Source organism: Conger conger, chromosome 16, assembly GCF_963514075.1.
Source record: "Conger conger chromosome 16, fConCon1.1, whole genome shotgun sequence".
Lineage (NCBI taxonomy): Eukaryota > Metazoa > Chordata > Actinopteri > Anguilliformes > Congridae > Conger > Conger conger.
Window position 1 is genome coordinate 10,421,802 of NC_083775.1, and position 18,286 is coordinate 10,440,087.

The 18,286-nt window shown below is 49.3% G+C and overlaps 1 protein-coding gene and 1 pseudogene across 1 annotated transcript; one reads left to right on the forward strand and one right to left on the reverse strand.

The window, feature by feature from the left end:
• The first annotated feature begins 95 nt into the window (after positions 1-95).
• Positions 96-13,204, forward strand: LOC133113919 (probable ATP-dependent RNA helicase DDX17). The gene is made up of 13 exons (XM_061223074.1): positions 96-523; positions 1,261-1,411; positions 1,634-1,730; positions 2,228-2,361; positions 3,385-3,450; positions 4,256-4,397; positions 4,682-4,842; positions 5,229-5,401; positions 5,507-5,617; positions 6,155-6,216; positions 6,387-6,446; positions 10,532-10,777; positions 11,018-13,204. Exons 1-13 carry the CDS (start codon positions 468-470, stop codon positions 11,635-11,637), a joined length of 2,079 nt encoding a protein of 692 aa, XP_061079058.1. The 5' UTR covers positions 96-467; the 3' UTR covers positions 11,638-13,204.
• On the reverse strand, positions 12,002-17,993 carry LOC133114031 (ADP-ribosylation factor-binding protein GGA1-like; annotated as a pseudogene).
• Between the last annotated feature and the right edge of the window lie 293 nt (positions 17,994-18,286).

The window sequence follows — 18,286 nt, forward strand, 5'->3', positions numbered from 1 at the left end:
GCAATCAGAAGACTGCGGAAGTTCTGATTCCTCAAGGTTTTAGCCATGTTTTAGTGCGTTGTTGCCATGGAATCCGCCTTAATTTACGACGATTTCACATCGGATGCGTCTTTGTGCGGACTGAAGCGCCATCTTCTTGTTTTAGCGGACTGTGGTGACAAAAACACAGGGAAATTGGCTCTGTTCGTTCGATTAATTTAATTTATACACGGAATAATATACTTTCTTTTGCAACGGCCTATTTTGTAGTCCGTTTTTATTCAAATAAACGCCTTGCGGTTTTGTGGCAAACACTGGTCGCTAACGTTAGCTACTTGTTACCTGGCCAGTGCTAGCTAACCGTTTAGACTGTGCGTACAACATCGAGAAAAGAAGCCAACAATCGTACCGTAGTTGATAACCTTAAGGTCAACACTTGGCTAAATATATATTTGAAAATCGTATTCTGTTTAAGAGTTTTCGAGAAAATGAGGGGAGGTTCTTCATATGGAGACAGAGACCGGGACCGTGGACGCGATAGAGGGTAAGTTATGTTAGCGAAGTTTATTCTGCATCTTAATTTCTGATCATTCAACTCGAAATGTTTCGGACATATTAGGTATTTGAGTAGCTAACCTAATTCGTTACGGCAACGTTACCAGCAAGTTATTACCCGCTTTTCTCGGTAACGGTAACCTTGCTGGCTAGGGAAGTCGTTGGTTAGCATGCCGTCAATCTAACGTTATCATTCCAGGAAGCACATTTATTTATTCGTGGATACAGATATTATTAGCTTGTTAGGTAATGTAATTTATGGTCCTTCTAAACCGTTGTCTGGTGAATCGTATCCTTTTTTGACTGACAAACTGTTAACTTGGCTGGCTAATATTAGCTCTCTGGTTTGGCTCCTAAAACACGTTCGCTAGGCCTCATCTCACCTCCTGGAAGACAGCGGGAGTCCCTCCGCGTATTTACCTAAGTTTAATATTCGCAATGAATATAAATGTCTTGTGGGTATACTTGCTAGCTAACGTTAGTCATATAGTTTGGTGACTAGTTAGCTGTGTGATAACGAATACATATTAGTCCCTTCTATTAGCTAGTTACTGTACATTTTGTGGGGCGAAAAAAAGTCTGTTATTTGATCTTGAAAGGAAGCTGACTATTGCGGTGATTTTGATTTCACTGTAGAGATTAACGTTAACGTCAGGTGCTGGAAGAAAATACGGTAGTTGTCCATGTTGTGCTACAGTTGTATATCTGCCTCCCACCCGTATTTAGTTCTCGTTTTGGATCGAGTCGGGGCTCTCCCCCGAGAAAGTTTGGGAACCCAGGGGAACGACTGCGTAAGAAGAAGTGGGATCTGGAGGAGCTGCCCAAGTTTGAGAAGAACTTCTACACGGAACACCCTGATGTGCAACGCATGAGTCAGGCAAGTCCTGTAGCTTTCACCCCCCTCATACTGACTGCTTGGCTAAATTCCTACCAACCACACCCCCACACTGTTTTTGCAGTGTGGGGGCAACAGGGAGGCCAAAATTGTCAACCAGTGCAATACCATTAATACACATGGGGAAACCTATGTTTCTTTCTCAGTAGTTTATCAAGAAGTTGACCAAGGTGTAATTCTCCTCCTTGTTCTTGGTGTTTGTAGTATGACATGGAGGAGTTTCGCAGGAAGAAGGAGATCACCATCCGGGGCTCAGGTTGCCCCAAGCCCGTCACCAGCTTCAGCCACGCACATTTTCCCCGTGAGTATTCTGTAACTGTACTCTCAAACACCATGCTGGAACACCAGGTGTTTTTCAAATGAAACAAAAAAATTGCCTCTGCTCACTGTTCTTCCAGAATGCAAGTGGTGTAACAGTGCCACTGACATTTCTAGTTTTAACAAAACTGCCTGGTCAAGACGTCTGGCAAACCATTATTAAGAAAAAAGCTTTTTTGTTTGTTTCTTGTTGATTGGATCTAAAACAAGGGCCAATACGTTTCAGGATTTTATGCCAACTGGTGTTATTTAATCGTCTCAATCACATCTTATGTGATGGGCTGCAGACTGCGAGTGTATCCTAATGATTTTACTGTGCTCAGGTACAGTACAGGCTTGAACCAGGGTAATTTATGGAGCTGTTTGCAAATTACAAACAAGGCAATTGGTTGGAAGAAAAACCAGTATACAGAACGGAGTTGTGCACCCCTGATCTAAACCCCCCCCCCCCCGGGACCGTCTTGTTTGTTTGGTCATCAGAGTATGTGATGGACGTGCTGATGCAGCAGAACTTCAAGGAGCCCACGGCCATCCAGGCACAGGGCTTTCCCCTGGCGCTGAGCGGCCGCGACATGGTGGGCATCGCCCAAACCGGCTCCGGGAAGACTCTATCGGTGAGCGGGCCTGCCGCCTGCTCTGCGTGGGGTAGTCCTCCGCATTCCACTCAGGGTAGTCCTCCGCATTTCACTCAGGGTAGTCCTCCGCATTTCACTCAGGGTAGTCCGCCGCATTCCACTCAGGGTAGTCCGCCGCATTCCACTCAGGGTAGTCCTCCACATTCCACTCAGGGTAGTTCTCCGCATTCCACTCAGGGTAGTCCTCCGCATTCCGCTCAGGGTAGTCCTCCGCATTCCGCTCAGGGTAGTCCTCCGCATTCCGCTCAGGGTAGTCCTCCGCATTCCACACAGGGTCATTATCATATCATTAGCGCCTTTTTTAAACCCCAAGGGCACTTTACAGAGTACAAGATAAAAAGATTCTCCAGAAAACATGCAACAAAAATACCAGAAAATGAATAAAATAAAATAAATGACTGGAATTAATGAGCAAAACCAGGGAGAGGAGGAAACCAAATATGAAAAAAATAATAATAATCATCCAATTCAGAACTTTATTTATCCCCAAGGGCCAATTATGAAGGCAGCGTAATCAGTCAAAACTGTAATGCACTGGCATCTGTGCAAAACACCAAATTCACTAAGGTGCCAGTTTGGATCGCCCTACACCCTGGGCAATGTAGACCCTGAGCCTGCACGCAGCCACTCAAATGCCGGGCAGAGGATGTGGGGTGTCAAAGAATAAGGTTGGCTTTCCTGAGGGCTTCCTGTTCATGGGTCGACAAGGATCTTAAGGGGGTGTCCAATAATAATAGTCAAACGCGATACTCAAGGGGTAGTCGTCCATGACACACAGACCACAGGATACTTGCCGTTCCCTTTTAGGCAAACGGGGCATGCATATACACAGTCAGAGAGAGAGGAAGGCAGTTTCAGTGCACATGTAGAAAAACAACGATTAGCACGGGCATGTGTTTAAAATATGCTAGTGCTTATTGTCCCAGTTTAATGTGCTGGAGAACATGCGCTGGACCTTATTTCTTATCTGGCCTCTCATACATAGTTCTCTTTGTCTCTTAGTATCTCCTGCCTGCTATTGTGCACATCAACCACCAGCCCTACCTGGAGCGAGGAGACGGCCCCATTGTGAGTACGCCGCACAGACTATGAACCTGCAGTTTTGCAGGCTAATGGATGTTGTCTCAGGGCTAATGGAGCACAGCTGTTTTTTTTAAGGGAGTACGGCTGTGTTTCCTGGTTATGAATGAACGACAGCTGTTCATGGTTGACTATGATACCATGTTGTTGGCTTCCTTCATTGACTTGTTTAATGTGTTCTAAGTTCGGACCGCTGGGGGATTATCGCAAGCTAATTGGTTTGTATTTGCTCAGGAGTAATGGGGTGCAGATGCGTCTTCCCGGTTAATAATGGGGTGCAGATGTGTCTTCCTGGTTAATAATGGGGTGCAGTTGTGTCTTCCTGATTTAATAAAGGGGTGCAGTTGTGTCTTCCCGATTAATAATGGGGTGCAGTTGTCTTCCCGATTTAATAATGGGATGCAGTTGTGTCTTCCCGGTTACTAATGGGGTGCAGTTGTGTCTTCCTGGTAATGAATGAACTACAGCCGTCTCTTCCTGCTTGATTGTATATAATACTGTGTTGTTGGCTTCCTTCATTGATTTGTTCAATGTGTCCTAACTTGGGGCAGCTGGGGGGTTTTTCACAAAGAATGAGTTTAATGAGTTGTTAAAACTGGGACATGGACTGAAGTCAAAACCGTTCTGGGTTTTACTCGGCGAGCCTGTCCAGCCTACTCTATAACCCTGCTCAGTGATATACCTCCCTGGTCTGTGGCTCTGCATGAACCCGAGGCCTGTCCACACCCAGCCTGCAATGCCCTGGCTCTCCTGTCTGTGCCTCTAACGCGCCGCTCTCCCGCCCTCCCGCCAGTGTCTGGTCCTGGCGCCGACCCGTGAGCTGGCCCAGCAGGTGCAGCAGGTGGCGTTTGAGTACGGCAAGTCGTCCCGCATCAAGAGCACCTGCGTTTACGGCGGGGCCCCCAAAGGACCCCAGATCAGGGACCTGGAGAGAGGTGAGGGCCACTGGCGTTATATACACCACACCCTCTGAAAACAAATCTTTATGTCACTCGCTTCTGTTTCGTCTCTCTGTCTACGGGTGCTGGCAGAGAAGAGAAGAACATATCTGCATGAATTCAGTACTGTCAGCCACACACAAGCCACACGTTCCACAGTAGCGTTCTGCAGGCGTGTGCCTCTGAGTCGTGCCTGAGGCTGTTGAAGGTGGATGGGACAGATCAGCGGACAGATCAGCGGACAGATCAGCGTGGCCCATCCGCTCCTCTTTGTGTCGCAGGTGTGGAGATCTGCATCGCCACCCCGGGGCGTCTCATCGACTTCCTGGAGGCGGGGAAGACCAACCTGCGGCGCTGCACCTACCTGGTGCTGGACGAGGCCGACCGCATGCTGGACATGGGCTTCGAGCCGCAGATCCGCAAGATCGTGGACCAGATCCGGGTGAGTGGGCCTGGGCGTGGGCTGGGCTGGGTCTGGGCCTGTTGGTTGTTAAAAGGTCATTTACATTTTTGTCATTTGGCAGACACTTTTAATCCAAAGCCACTTACAAGTGCATCGGTTAAAAGCATCAAATTCATGAATAGCGAAACGCATGAAGAGCCGTTCTAAACAGAAAGACAATAGTCACAAAGTGCAATTTTTTTGGGTCTTTTATGGGTTAGGGTTAGACGAGGGATATCGGAAGAATTTAAACTCTTGATCCCTTCTTTATTTTTAATTTTTTTTATGTAAATATTTTGTGTGATTTCTTAATAGTGAAGCGTTTTCTCCCATGCCATTATTTCAACCTTTTTCTGAAATGGTATGCTTGCGTCGCCCTTCCCCAGCCGGACCGGCAGACGCTGATGTGGAGCGCCACCTGGCCCAAGGAGGTGCGGCAGCTGGCGGAGGACTTCCTGCGGGACTACGTGCAGATCAACGTGGGCGCCCTGGAGCTCAGCGCCAACCACAACATCCTGCAGATCGTGGACGTCTGCATGGAGAGCGAGAAGGACAACAAGTGAGGCCCCGCGGCCGCTCCAGGGGCGTGGCGGTGTGTCCTCTGCCCGGCCGCCGACGCCCCCTTACCCCCTCCTCTCTCTGCTGCCCCCCCCCCCCCCTGCAGGCTGCTGCAGCTCATGGAGGAGATCATGGCCGAGAAGGAGAACAAGACCATCATCTTCGTGGAGACGAAGAAGCGGTGCGACGACCTGACCCGCCGCATGCGGCGAGACGGGTGAGAGAGGGCGGGGCGGAGCGGCCGGCTAGTGGCCCCGGGGCGGGAATGACACCCGCAAGCCCCTGTGTAGCCACGATAAGATCCGCCGTTGGGCCCTTGAGCAAGGCCCTTAACCCTGCATTGCTCCTGGGGAGGATTCCCCCCCCCCCCCGCTTAGTCTAATCGACGGTTAAGTCGCTTTGGATTAAAGCGCCAGCGAAATATCCAGTTATTAATTGCTATGACCTGTTCCTGAGCATAATTGGGCCTGGGGTGGTGGAGCTCCACAGAGGCCACTGATCTCAGCGTGTCCCTCTTATATCTGGCCCTGTGGAATTATTGGGCAACTTTTCACTTTTTAAGATGATTTCAGTTGCTGCTCATTACTGCTGTAGCTAGGCCCCTCATTGGGAAAGCCCCAGTTGGGTGAGAGAGAAATGTGTTGCACCGTTACCGATTGACAGCTTCCAGCAGCCGGATTTTTGCCCCGTGTCTCTGCATACACCTCCCTCCCCTCCCCTCCCTTTAACATCTTCTTACCGGGTTGTCTTTTAGGTGGCCTGCCATGTGTATCCATGGCGACAAAAGCCAGCCCGAGAGAGACTGGGTCCTGACCGGTGAGAGGCATTTTAAACATCCGTGTTATTAAATTGATGGTAACGAGTGTGTAAATGAGGGTTCTGGAGGACTGTAGGGACTTGCTCGTTGTTTTTTTGGGGGGGGGGAATGCCCGGGAGTCTAATGCTTTCTCGCTAAATGTCTCCCCGTTACGCCTCTCCCGTCCCAGAGTTCCGCAGCGGGAAGGCTCCCATCCTCATCGCGACGGACGTGGCCTCCCGCGGTCTGGGTATGTCTCTCACAGCAACTCCCCTCCCGTTGTCCGGTCACGCGTGTGCGGGGGCAGAAGGACTGCAAACACACTCAGAGGGCTGTCACTTTGACTTTCGCCTGTTCTGATCCACAGCACTGTGCCCTAAAGCAAGTTTCACACACAATCCTCCTCCCCCCCCCCCCCCCCCCCCCCCCCCCCGACTGTTACGCGTTTTCTACGTACGGGATGTCCCTGGTTATTGCCCTGCGGTCCCCTGAGACTGATAGTGTCTGTCTTCCGCCTTAGTGCTCACGCTGGAAGTGTGTACGATCAGTGGAACGTCTTGATTTTCCTGCTGTGTTGGTTGTCTTACGTAGGCTGCTTGTGTGTGTGTGTGTGTGTGTGTGTGTGTGTGAGAGACATGTGTCTAAGATGGAAAAAGTTGTGTTCATGGTATCAGTGTCTCCAGTCGTGAAAGAAAAGGTCAGAGTCCAAGCCCATGCTAAAAAAAAGTCTGTGTTATACTTTGTGTCTGTATTTCAGTTAAATTCTGTGTGCAGATTTAGGGTAGTCAAGTATCAGTGTGACAGGGAAAATAAATATATATATATATATAAAACATTCTTCAGAAGATAATGAGGGGAATTGAGCCTGAACACAGCCCCAACATGATGAGTCGATTCTTTTAACCAATTTTTTTTTTTTTTTTCTGTGTTCATTTTATTTTATTTTATTTTTATTTTTCTTTTGTTTGTCTTTTTGTTTCCAAGTCTCTCTTCCGGCACTAGAAGCACACAGGCCCACGGAGCCTGCAGCCGGACCTAGGCATGACTAATCCAAGCCTGAGTGCCGGAAAGACACAGGGGAGAGAGACGGCCTGTTTAATCAATCCCAGATCACAGTCATCTCTCCGAAAACCCAAAACGGCCCTCGAGTAAGCTCTTCACCCCCCCTGCCTGGGCTGCCAGGGGGGGGCGGGAGCCGGAGGGTGCTACTGGGATCCCAAATTTGAACCTGGGGTGGGGCGGGGCAGTGAGCTGAGAGGGGGCGCAGGGGCGGGGGAAGGCGCTGCCTCCTCCCAGATCTGCCCAAAGCTTGCTGCGGTGATGTCACCAAGTGAGGGTGTGTAGCATTGCGTTATGAAGCGCCATAGGGACGCCAGTGTGTTACAGTGTGTGTTATAGGTGGTGGTATCACTGCTGCAGGAGAGGTGCTTGGCGCATATGTAGACACTGCGCCACCCTTCTCTTCATAGACGTCCTCTTGGCTTGGGGAAGATCCCCGCTGAAACCAAATTGTCCAGAACACCAGTGATTTGATATGGCGCCTTCTGTTATATTGACTAATGCCTTGTACAGTGGCTTGATTTGACTCTTTGAATAGCTCCAGTTTTGAACGCAGTGGGCTGTCTGTCTGAGCTGAGATGTTTGTAGTGTAGGTTAGTCCTCTTTGCTTTAGCATGTAATTAGTCTGTTACACTGCTGCAGTGGTGCCTTTTAAATTGAAAGTGTAAAATGTATAAAAAAAAATCTTTTTACAGAGTATGTATATTTCCATAGAGCAACGCTGAGTGAAGTGAGGATTTATTACGGTGTGTTGTACACTGCTTTAGTGTGGAGTAGAGAGTTCAGGGTGGCAGTGCTGCATTATGAGGAGGCAAAGCAAGTGGGCAGAGCACCATACCGACTGCCTGCGGAGGCCCCCTTCTGGACTGCCTCTGTGGCCCCCCCCCATACCAGCCTCGCTGACACCCCCCCACCCCCACGGCCTCTCCCTCTGCGGGCGTCATGTCTGGTCCTGGCTGGCAGGAGTCCTGGCCTGAAGGAGCTGCTCTTTCTCTCCTCTCTCTGTGTCTCACACTTCTGCGTGCTCTCTCTCTCTCTTTCACTCACTCTCTCCTGCTCTCTTCTGCATGCCCTCTCTCGCTCTCTCCCTTTCTCCGTTCTCATCTTTCTTTTCCTCTCCCGCATTTCCTTGCCCTAACGCGTAAAAAAAAAAAAAAAACTATCAGTCACCGGATCCCTCTCTTTAAATTTCCTCCTCTTTCTGTGTGTGCCAAATGCTTTTTTTTGTGTGCATCGTGCTTAGTTCAGCAAAATGAATGGCAGGTGACCCGCCCCCCCCCCCACCCCATCAACTGAGCCCACATGCGAATATGACTGGGTCATTATCTGCTCCCCTCCGAACATCGGTCTCATCAGCCTCAGGTGTTCGTTTAGTGCCCTACGCCCCACCCCCTGCCCTGCCCTGACCTGCCCCCAGCCCCCAGCCAATACTTATTTCAAACCCCCCCCCCCCCCCCCCCCTTATTCACTGCCCCACCCTCTCACCTGGGTCCCACATCCAAGTGCAGTGTCCCAACCCCCTTGATTCTTGTCACTGCTGCAAATGGCAACACCCGCTCCCCGCCGCCCCCACCCGCAAAACTACAAGCACTAGAAGCAGGAATCTGGACGCACGGTGTCTCCAGGAGGGGCCGGGGGCAGACCTGGAGGACCTGTGGTGGTCTCAAACCAGCCACCCCTGCCACGTGGCCGCCATTAAGAAGGGAAAATCCTCTTGTGCAGTAATTCCCCTGTTACTTTCACACGGTTTTACTTCGACTCCGTGGTATAAGTATGTACCCCCCCCCCTTCTTCACCATTTCATTTGGTTGTTTCAAAGGTTGCCCTGTCCCTTTTTATCCCCATTTTTTTTCTTGGGCTTTTGAAGGGCTGTCAAGTAGCTCAGCTTCCAGTAGAGAAGATTCTGTCCGTCCCATTTCCCCTGCTTTTAAACTGGTTCTGACGCGCGCGCGTCATTTCCTGGAGAAAAACGGCCCAAAGCGCTCTTCCCACGGCACGTCTCCCGGCGGCTCGCTGGGAGAGATGGGGGTAAAAGCTTGGTGTCGGTTCCAGCCTGGTCCAGTTTGTGGGGGTCCCGCATCTCCAGGCCAGAAGTGCAGGGGGTATGCGTGGGGCGGGGGGGGAGACCCGTTTGTCCTCCTCCCCCCCTCCCTGGCCCCTACAAATGACCCAGGACTGGTCAGGGGGTGACAGAGGGAGCTAACCTTGTAAGGCACCTCTGAAGCAGGGTAAGTACCTCCCCACCCCCCTACCCCCCCTACTTAATATTTGCTCAATGTAGTCCAGTACTTTTTTTTCATACTCTGCAAGTTTTTTTAATTTTTTTAAATGGGGCATGTATTCCTTAAGGAATAAAAATGCATCACCCCAATTAAGAAACTCTTAGAAAATACAACTAAACTGTTTTCAAGGAGCCACTTCCTTCCGTAATGAAATGGAAGATTGTTTTCAAGTGATGCCAGAAGCAGACATTTTTCTTTGAAGAAAATACTCTACCCCATCCCTTATTTTTATTTTTTTTATTTTATTTTTTCACTTAATGTCTTGCCAATGGATGCACAAATACCCCTTAACCCACCCTCGGACATTTTAGCGAAGCCCTTGAGCATATTTTCCTGTTTTACTAGAATAGCTTTCTCCTGTGTATTTTGATTCTGGGGTCAGGAGGAGGGTCTTGTAAGGATCCTATGAACAGTGCCTGCCTTCAGTCATTCAGTGACTTATGGATGTACGTACAGTGTGTTCAGATTTGATTGAGTTGCGATGTTATCACTTGTGTATTGTTCACAAGTGCTCTTGAGCCTTTGGTGGAGTATAGCAGGGGATATTCAGAGGGGGGAGACAGACGCAATGCTGTCTTTATTTTGGTGTACATTCAAGTCAAGTTAACGTAAATGTACTAGCTTAATTATAGCTTTGGCAGGTACTTGAGTGCTATTTTACGTTTTCCGAGTAGCATGCCAATTGACGTCTTGTGAATTTTCCGATAGTGAAGACAGGTAAGTGGAGCTGTGTATTCGTTCAGATTCCTGAGCGTTGGGGGTTTAGTCTTGCGAAAGGCACAAAGGTGTAACATCCCGCTTGTCTTCGTTCATCGCCTGCGATGAAGTGCAGCGTGAAATTCAGTTAATGCGGGACGGGACCTTTTGTGCTGTCGTATCCGTCCTGTTTTTACTGACTTTTGGTCCTTCCTTTCCACCCCCCACCCCCACCCCCTCCTCTTTAACAATGAACCTCCCCCTGCCCCCCGCCCCCTCCCCTCCTTCCTCATCCAAGACGTGGAGGACGTTAAGTTTGTCATCAACTACGACTACCCGAACTCCTCGGAGGACTACATCCACAGGATCGGCCGCACGGCCCGCAGCACCAACAAGGGCACGGCCTACACCTTCTTCACCCCCGGGAACCTGCGGCAGGCACGCGAGCTCATCCGCGTGCTGGAGGAGGCCCGGCAGGCCATCAACCCCAAGCTGCTGCAGATGGTGGACTCTGGCCGTGGAGGAGGTGGAGGAGGGGGTGGAGGTGAGTGGGCCTTAACCCTGCACTGCTCCAGGGGAGGATTGTCTCCTGCTTAGTCTAATCAACTCTAGTCGCTTTGGCTAAAAGCTTCAGACAAATGACATGTAATGTAATGTGAAGGTGGGGGGGGATTGCTGTGCCCTGACGGCCCTTTCTTTCAGCTTTGGCGATTGATATGTTGGGTGACTTTGCGCTGGCCCCCGGTCTAAGCCCCTAACCCTGCCTCTCTGTGCTCCGGCCCAGGTGGCCGGTCTCGTTTCCGTGGCAGCGGCTCCAACTCCAACAACCCCAACCTGATGTACCAGGACGAGTGCGACCGGCGCATGCGCACGGTGGGGGGCGGGAGCCGGGACAGCCGGGGGGGCACCAGCGGGGCCTCGGGGGGCAGCGGCGGCGGCGGCGGCAGCGGCAGCTTCAGCCGCGACGGGCGAGGGGGCGGGGGGAGCCGCGACGGAGACCGCTCTTCCTCCTCCTCCTCCTCTTCCTCCTACAGGGACCGCGGCGGGAGGGACGGTCGCAGCGGCGGCGGCGGCGGCTACAGTAACGGCTCCGCCTCCGCCGGCCTGGGGGACCAGTACCCGAGCTACAGCAGCGGGGGCCAGTACAGCTCCAGGGCCGCGTCCCAGGCCGGAGCCGCCGCTTCCGGCGCGGGCGGCGCGGGGCAGGAGCAGCCGGGGCAGCAGCCGGGGCAGTTTGCCAGCTTGAGCGGCCGCGCCAGCCAGCCCGCGCCGCCGCCGTCGGGACCCCAGCCCCTGATGGCCCAGCAGTTCTCTCCACCTCAGCCCATGATGGGCTTCATGGGACAGGGTCCCTTCCAGTTTGCACCCCCGCCCCCTCCACCGCCACCCCCACCTAGAAAGTAAATGAAACCCCTCCCGCCCCCCCCCCCCCCCCCGAACATAAGGACGTTGAACACCGCTTAGAACCGATACGCAGCCCTGTGTAGATGTAGGCGTGTCAGGGAACCGGACTTGGAAGGTAAGGGTTAGTGTTTCAGGAGGGAATCTGGAGTAATTGAAAATGTCCTGAAACCACCCTTTTCACCTATAGCTCATTAGAAGTGCAAATGTTTTAAGGGACCTCAACGTCATCTTTCTAATGCTCTCCTCTATTTACCTAATCTCAGAGGAGGTAAAGATCACATAGCAGGAATTACTTGAACTTTAGGCAAGGATTTGGTTTGTATGCTCCATTAAGGGGAGTAATATGTTGTGTTTGAGTGTTTGACTACTGGGTGAAGTTCCTGTGCTGGGGGAAAAAAAGATTTGAAAATCCTAGAAGATGCTTTAGAAACATACAGGCATTATTGATCCTGGACGATTGTAAGTCTTGCTTTGGAAGACCTCAATGAAAAGGCGCCGCTAAATCCAAAACATTTTTTCCAGTGTTTGGAGGGCGGAATAAGAAATCAATCAGATTTCCTTTTTTTTTTTTTTAAATAGGAAGTATATCTCTGGTCTAGAGCTATCATTTACGGATGCCCAACTGACAATTTCCAGTTGTGCATAGATATTTTTTCTCAGCTTCGGTCTTCAAACTTGAAAAGGGTAGTCCTTTAGTTTATATTTTAATTTTCTTGTACAAAACCATTTTTTCTGCAGTATGGGCCTTTTGTTGGATTGATTGCTTTAGTTGATTGACAGTATGCTACTTTGCTTTTTTGATCAGTGGACGAGGTAGGTGCTACAGTTTTTTATATATTTTTGCTTCAGCTTGCTCAATTGTAATCTACATGGGTTGGTTGTGATTCCTGTGCAGCTAATGTTTTTCTTTTTTGCCGTGTTTAGGTAATGTTGAATGGCTATTCGCTTACAGGGGTGTGATGATCGCAAGCATGTTAATATATAGGGGTTTATATTTTCTAAAGGTAATTTCCCATTGACACGGTTTTTAAACGAGTAGTCCAAATGGATATTTGCTGAAACGATTCAGCTATTATGTTTTTAGAATGGCAGCGTCGGGCAGACGTGATTGTTAACAATTGGAAAACAAAGAAAAAGAGCTTCAAACATCAAACTTTAATTCCAAAGAAAATGCATTTGGTGAAGACATCTTTCAACTATTAGGACAAAACGCTGTCTTCACTTTTGTCAACTTTGGTCTTTATAGCATGAAAATTGCTGCCTTTTGGAGGAATCCAATTTTCTGTAAATACCCCGCTTGGTTTTTTGATTAGTGTGAAATTTGATCTGAAGGAGAATTTGGTAGTGGTCGTCGTTGGATTTTTTTTTTTTTCTGACCAATTCTATAACCCCTGTAAAGTCTGTGCGATGTCTCTTCCTTATTCTATTATTCTTCTGTTTAACACCCCTAAGCAGTCCCCAAAGGATGCTACGCTAATATTAGATGAGCTTTGTGTAACTAAAATGTGACTTTTCACTTTTTATACAGTTTCGTTGTTTTCAGGCTAAATAAAGATTCTGGAAGTTAGCGGACTGAATTCTTGTGTAGTTCTTCTGTAGCCACTGAAAACCCTTGAAGTCGATCCAGGTTAAACCTGGTGTAAAAGTGTCAAATGTAATGGCAACTTCAGCAACCACTGTGATTGTGACAAACCGCATGTTTTAAACCCTGGGAAACTGCTCCACGTCAGTATGAACAGGGAACGAAACTGGGGACGTGGAGCAGTTTCCCAGGGTTTAAAACATGCGGTGTGTATGAGAGTGTGACCATACCTTGTGAGGACTGGTCCATAGGGTGTGTATGAGAGTGTGACCCTACCTTGTGAGGGTTGGCTAACGGCAAGGCCTGAGTGATGGCTGCTGGGGGCAGGATGGAGTTGAAGACCGGAAGTTCCGTTCCTGAGGGAGGCTGTAGCTTCGCCTTCGTTGACTGCAGCAGAAAACAGTCCACTGTTGGTGAGCAAAATAAATACTGACGTGTAAACATCAGAGAAACCGAAAACGCACAGGATCTGTAATCTCAGGATGCCAGTCCTAAAATGACTAATCCTGATGATTATTGGAACATTATCCTTACCCCCCCTGATATGAGAGTATTTAACAAAGCTGGAATACTGAGTTAGCTGGATGACTGCGGAGTAAAACGGCACAGCTCCTTTTTATTTCAGTCTATGTTCCAGATTTGGGTGGTTTCCAGGTTTTGCTCCATAATCCTGCTTTGTGAAACGGGGCCCTGAATATCTGAGAGAGTCTGCGTTTTCCTTCGGGCCGCACGCGGCCAGCAACCAACGGTTTTCACTACACAGTCCGCCAGGTCTGCGATTCAGTCCGCGATTCAGTCACCAGAGGAGCAGCTGCTTGCAGTGCGAGGCATCAAAGTCAGGGTGTGAGAGCCCGACAGGATCTGTGCATGTGCGGTGTGAGAACCACTCCGCATCGCTCCCTGTAGTAATGGCCGGAGTGGCAGAGGGATGGAGGAGCGGTACCGTTTGGAACAGCCGCCGGGAAGTGAATCTTGGTAACCGGGGCGGGCGCGGAGACGACCGCCACCAGCACGTCTGGACGGGACGGAGGGGAGTCCCTCGCGAAGCGGAACGGGACTCGCGCACTGCGCCTGTCGGAAAAGCGTCACGGGCAGCAAGCCGCCTGAGGAACCAGAGAGGCTCGGTCATGTCTAACCAATCGATCCTGTCATCGACATACTGACGTGGAGCAGTTTCCCAGGGTTTAAAACATGCGGTTTGTCACAATCACAGCAGTTTCCCAGGGTTTAAAACATGCGGTGTGTATGAGAGTGTGACCCTACCTTGTGAGGACTGGTCCATAGGGTGTGTATGAGAGTGTGACCCTACCTTGTGAGCACTGGTCAGTAGGGTGTGTTTGAGAGTGAGTCTACCTTGTGAGGACTGGTCAGTAGAGTGTGTATGAGTGTGACCCTACCTTGTGAGGGTTGGCTAACGGCAAGACCTGAGTGATGGCTGCTGGGGGCAGGATGGAGTTGAAGACAGGAAGTTCCGTTCCTGAGGGAGGCTGTAGCTTCACCTTCGTTGACTGCAGCAGAAAACAGTCCACTGTTGGTGAGCAAAATAAATACTGACGTGTAAACATCAGAGAAACCGTAAACGCACAGGATCTGTAATCTCAGGATGCCAGTCCTAAAATGACTAATCCTGATGATTATTGGAACATTATCCTTACCCCCCCTGATATGAGAGTATTTAACAAAGCTGGAATACTGAGTTAGCTGGATAACTGCGGAGTAAAACGGAACCGCTCCTTTTTATTTCAGTCTTATGTTCCAGATTTGGGTGGTTTCCAGGTTTTGCTCCATAATCCTGCTTTGTGAAACAGGGCCCTGAATATCTGAGAGTGTCTGCGTTTTCCTTCGGGCCGCACGCGGCCAGCAACCACTTGAAGCCATAGGGTATGTTGAGAAGTCTCTAGTTCAAATACAGATTTAACATAGTGTTGCTGGAATTAATTCTTAGTGACATACTGTACAAATACTTATGCAATCATATAACATAGTTGTGAAATAACATGTCATTACAATGCATTTAGACTCAATTTCACGTATTGCAAGTTAAAAATAACCAAAAAAGAGTCGCCTACTAAGTTTGATGGACTCCATGGGCACAGTGACATTAGCCAGGGAGATTTCAGATGGGGGAGCAGAAACAGCGGGCTTCCCCAGCAAGAGGGCTCCAAGGCTGGGCTGGAAGTTGAGGATAGTCCCGGGATGATCGGCAGAGATGGCTGGGGTTAGGCCGGGCCTGGCACTGGATCTGTGCTGGAGATCCCGTAACGTGGGTTTAGACTGGGGCCTCTGTTTGTCCCTGTGAGGGACACTGGGTGTTATTTTCCGGATATTTGTGAACTTCTGGTTCTTTCTGTGCATTTTCACCTGGAAGCTGTCCCAGGCACCAGGGTCTCCCAACCTGGGACAGAGCGGTAGATTTGGGAGTGACATCACTCAGTCCTGCAAAGAGACAATGCACTGCTATCATTCCGTATGTCCGAGACCAAGAAGGTAGTGATGAGCGGCAAAATGGTCTGAAGAACACAACGGACGCAGCCATTACAGCGAAGGCACCACAGTTTGCCGTTTCTTGAATCCTCTCGCCATGCGACGTAAGCTCATCATCCAGAAGGCTGATTCCTGCCTCCTGCTGAGAATCTGCCAGAGCCGGGAATTCTGGGTAAGCGCATGGCCCTGGACAGGTAGTATCCAATCCTGTCGGGCCTAGCAGGGCGGTGTTGCTTCCTGCCGGAATAAGTCAAATGGGAAAAGGAGAATAACAGTTTTTCGGTTTCACAAAGGCCACAGGACAGGTGTGGTCCAGCGGTTCTCTGGTTGCACATGTGAGTGCTCTGTGCAGTGTGTGTGTGTGTGTTAACATGGTGGCTAGCACTGAATGTGTGAGTGCTCTGTGCAGTGTGTGTGTGTGTTAACATGGTGGCTAGCACTGAATGTGTGAGTGCTCTGTGCAGTGTGTGTGTGTGTTAACATGGTGGCTAGCACTGAATGTGTGAGTGTGCTCTGTGCAGTGTGTGTGTGTGTTAACATGGTGGCTAACACTGTGTGAATGTGTGAGTGTGCTCTGTGCAGTGTGTGTGTGTTAACATGGTGGCTAGCACTGAATGTGTGAGTGCTCTGTGCAGGATGTGTGTGTGTGTTAACATGGTGGCTAGCACTGAATGTGTGAGTGCTCTGTGCAGGATGTGTGTGTGTCTGTGTTAGCATGGCGGGTGGGCTCTGATGCCAGTGCGGTCTGCTGCAGGTCCAGTAGCGCACACCTTCATCACCTCCTCAGTGCTCTGGGTGCTGGCCTCTTTGTCGTACTTGCCAAGGAGCTGTGTCAGCAGTCTCACGTTTTCTCTCATGTCACGGACGGCGTTCACTCGTTTGGACGCCTTCTCCGCACGCTTCTGGTCCAGTGGCAAGGCAGAACAGGGGAGAGGATGATCTGACTGACTGACAGGTGCAGGTGAGATGGGACGTTTGTCTGCCTACTACTGTGTCTTCCCATTCCTGTGCTTTTTGTGTCATGTAAAAACACTGCCCCCTAATGGGCCAGCCTGGTAAGTTATTTTTGTACCCGATTCATAGTTTTGGGTGAGAAACCTGAGTTCTACAGCACATCAAACTGGTTAGATTGTAAGATTAGTCATAGATATTCATTAACATCCCAGCAGCAGACACACAGACACGCACACGGACACGGACACACTCTTCACCTCCTGCACCATCTCCTTGATGAGTTTATTGGCTGCCTTCAGGTCGTCAGGGTGAGTGCTGTTCAACAGACGAGACCGCAACTACAAAGATGGCAGCAGGGAGGACAGGAGGGATGAAAAGAGAGGGAAGGATACAGAATGGAGGAAGCAAGCATTTTTAAGAAGAACAACAAGGACTGAGAGTAACCTAGTTGAATTTTAATTATTCAAAGTCTCTCATTTTCGCAGTTAAAATAAATAAATAAATAATTTTTTTAAGCATCCGGTAAGCGTCTGGTATCTTGGCCCTGTCTGGCAGCCCCCACCGTTCCAGAACCTTCCTTTTCACCTGCTCGGGCTGGAGCGCCCAGATACTGAGGGCGATAGAGACAGAGAGAGGGGGGAGAGACATGTGTTTGGGGATTTTTCTTCATTCTGATGAGAATTCTTCAGCTATCAGCTGTAGAGGTCTTACTTGGCTTGCCATGCCCTTTGCCCCAATGCATGTTCTCTCTCCTTAATGCTGTTCCAAACAGTTGATTTTGTTACACCTAAGGTTTGACATAACAAAACAAGACATTACAGATTTTAATTTTTCAGTCTCACCTGCTCAGGGTGGAGTGCCCAGATACTGTGGGCTGATAGAGACAGAGAGGGGGGAGAGAGACAGAGAGCACAAGAGAGGAAGAGGGAGAAGTGTCATGTCATGCCAGTATACAATTTAAACAGAGGAAAAGGAAGCAAGCGGACTCCGCAGCCCATGCAAAACCACACAGGCTCAGGAACATGTTTTTCATTACATAGGAGCAGATCGAGTCACATTTGCATTCGAGTGAAGAGAGGCTCCTGGTTTTCAAAGCGTGTGTTATCCAAAACTCCCCATAATTCTTTACCAGTGATACAAATAACTTGTTTTCAAATGTCTGCTGTCAGAATTCCTTCCATGCTGTAGTAGACGGCTACTCCTTAGCCCTCCAGTTTATTGTTGAGCTGGTCACAGAAGGCATGGATGCTATCCCAGTCCGTGTCTCTGTTTAATGGGTTCGTCGCTTTGTCTGCAGAGAAAATGATAAATATGAAGAGAAATTTACGGGGGACATGTTGCACCTGCATCCACGCAGCATAACTGTTTTTAGATATTGAATTCAATGGCAATGGTATTCTACGTAATTGTGTGGAATATCTTGTGCATTTGTGAGCAGAATGTTAAAACTGAGGACTCAAGTTGTTCATAATATGGGATCAGTTTAAATTCCACTGAAGCACATTATTCCTGATATGCTTGACACATAAGCCCCCTGAATTTGGAGTCTCAAATCTTCCTTCTGTTTTCATGTTCTGTATCATTTTGTTACACTGCATATATTTTATAAATGTGTAAATAAATTTTAGT

What these genes read in the sequence shown, in the direction of transcription:
- LOC133113919 (XM_061223074.1), top strand. Translation starts at nt 468, where the DNA reads ATGAGGGGAGGTTCTTCATATGGAGACAGAGACCGGGACCGTGGACGC. An exon ending in CAGCCACGCACATTTTCCCC is followed by an intron (nt 1,731 to 2,227) that starts GTGAGTATTCTG and finishes TTTGGTCATCAG; the next exon opens with AGTATGTGATGGACGTGCTG. An exon ending in AGGTGGAGGAGGGGGTGGAG is followed by an intron (nt 10,778 to 11,017) that starts GTGAGTGGGCCT and finishes GCTCCGGCCCAG; the next exon opens with GTGGCCGGTCTCGTTTCCGT.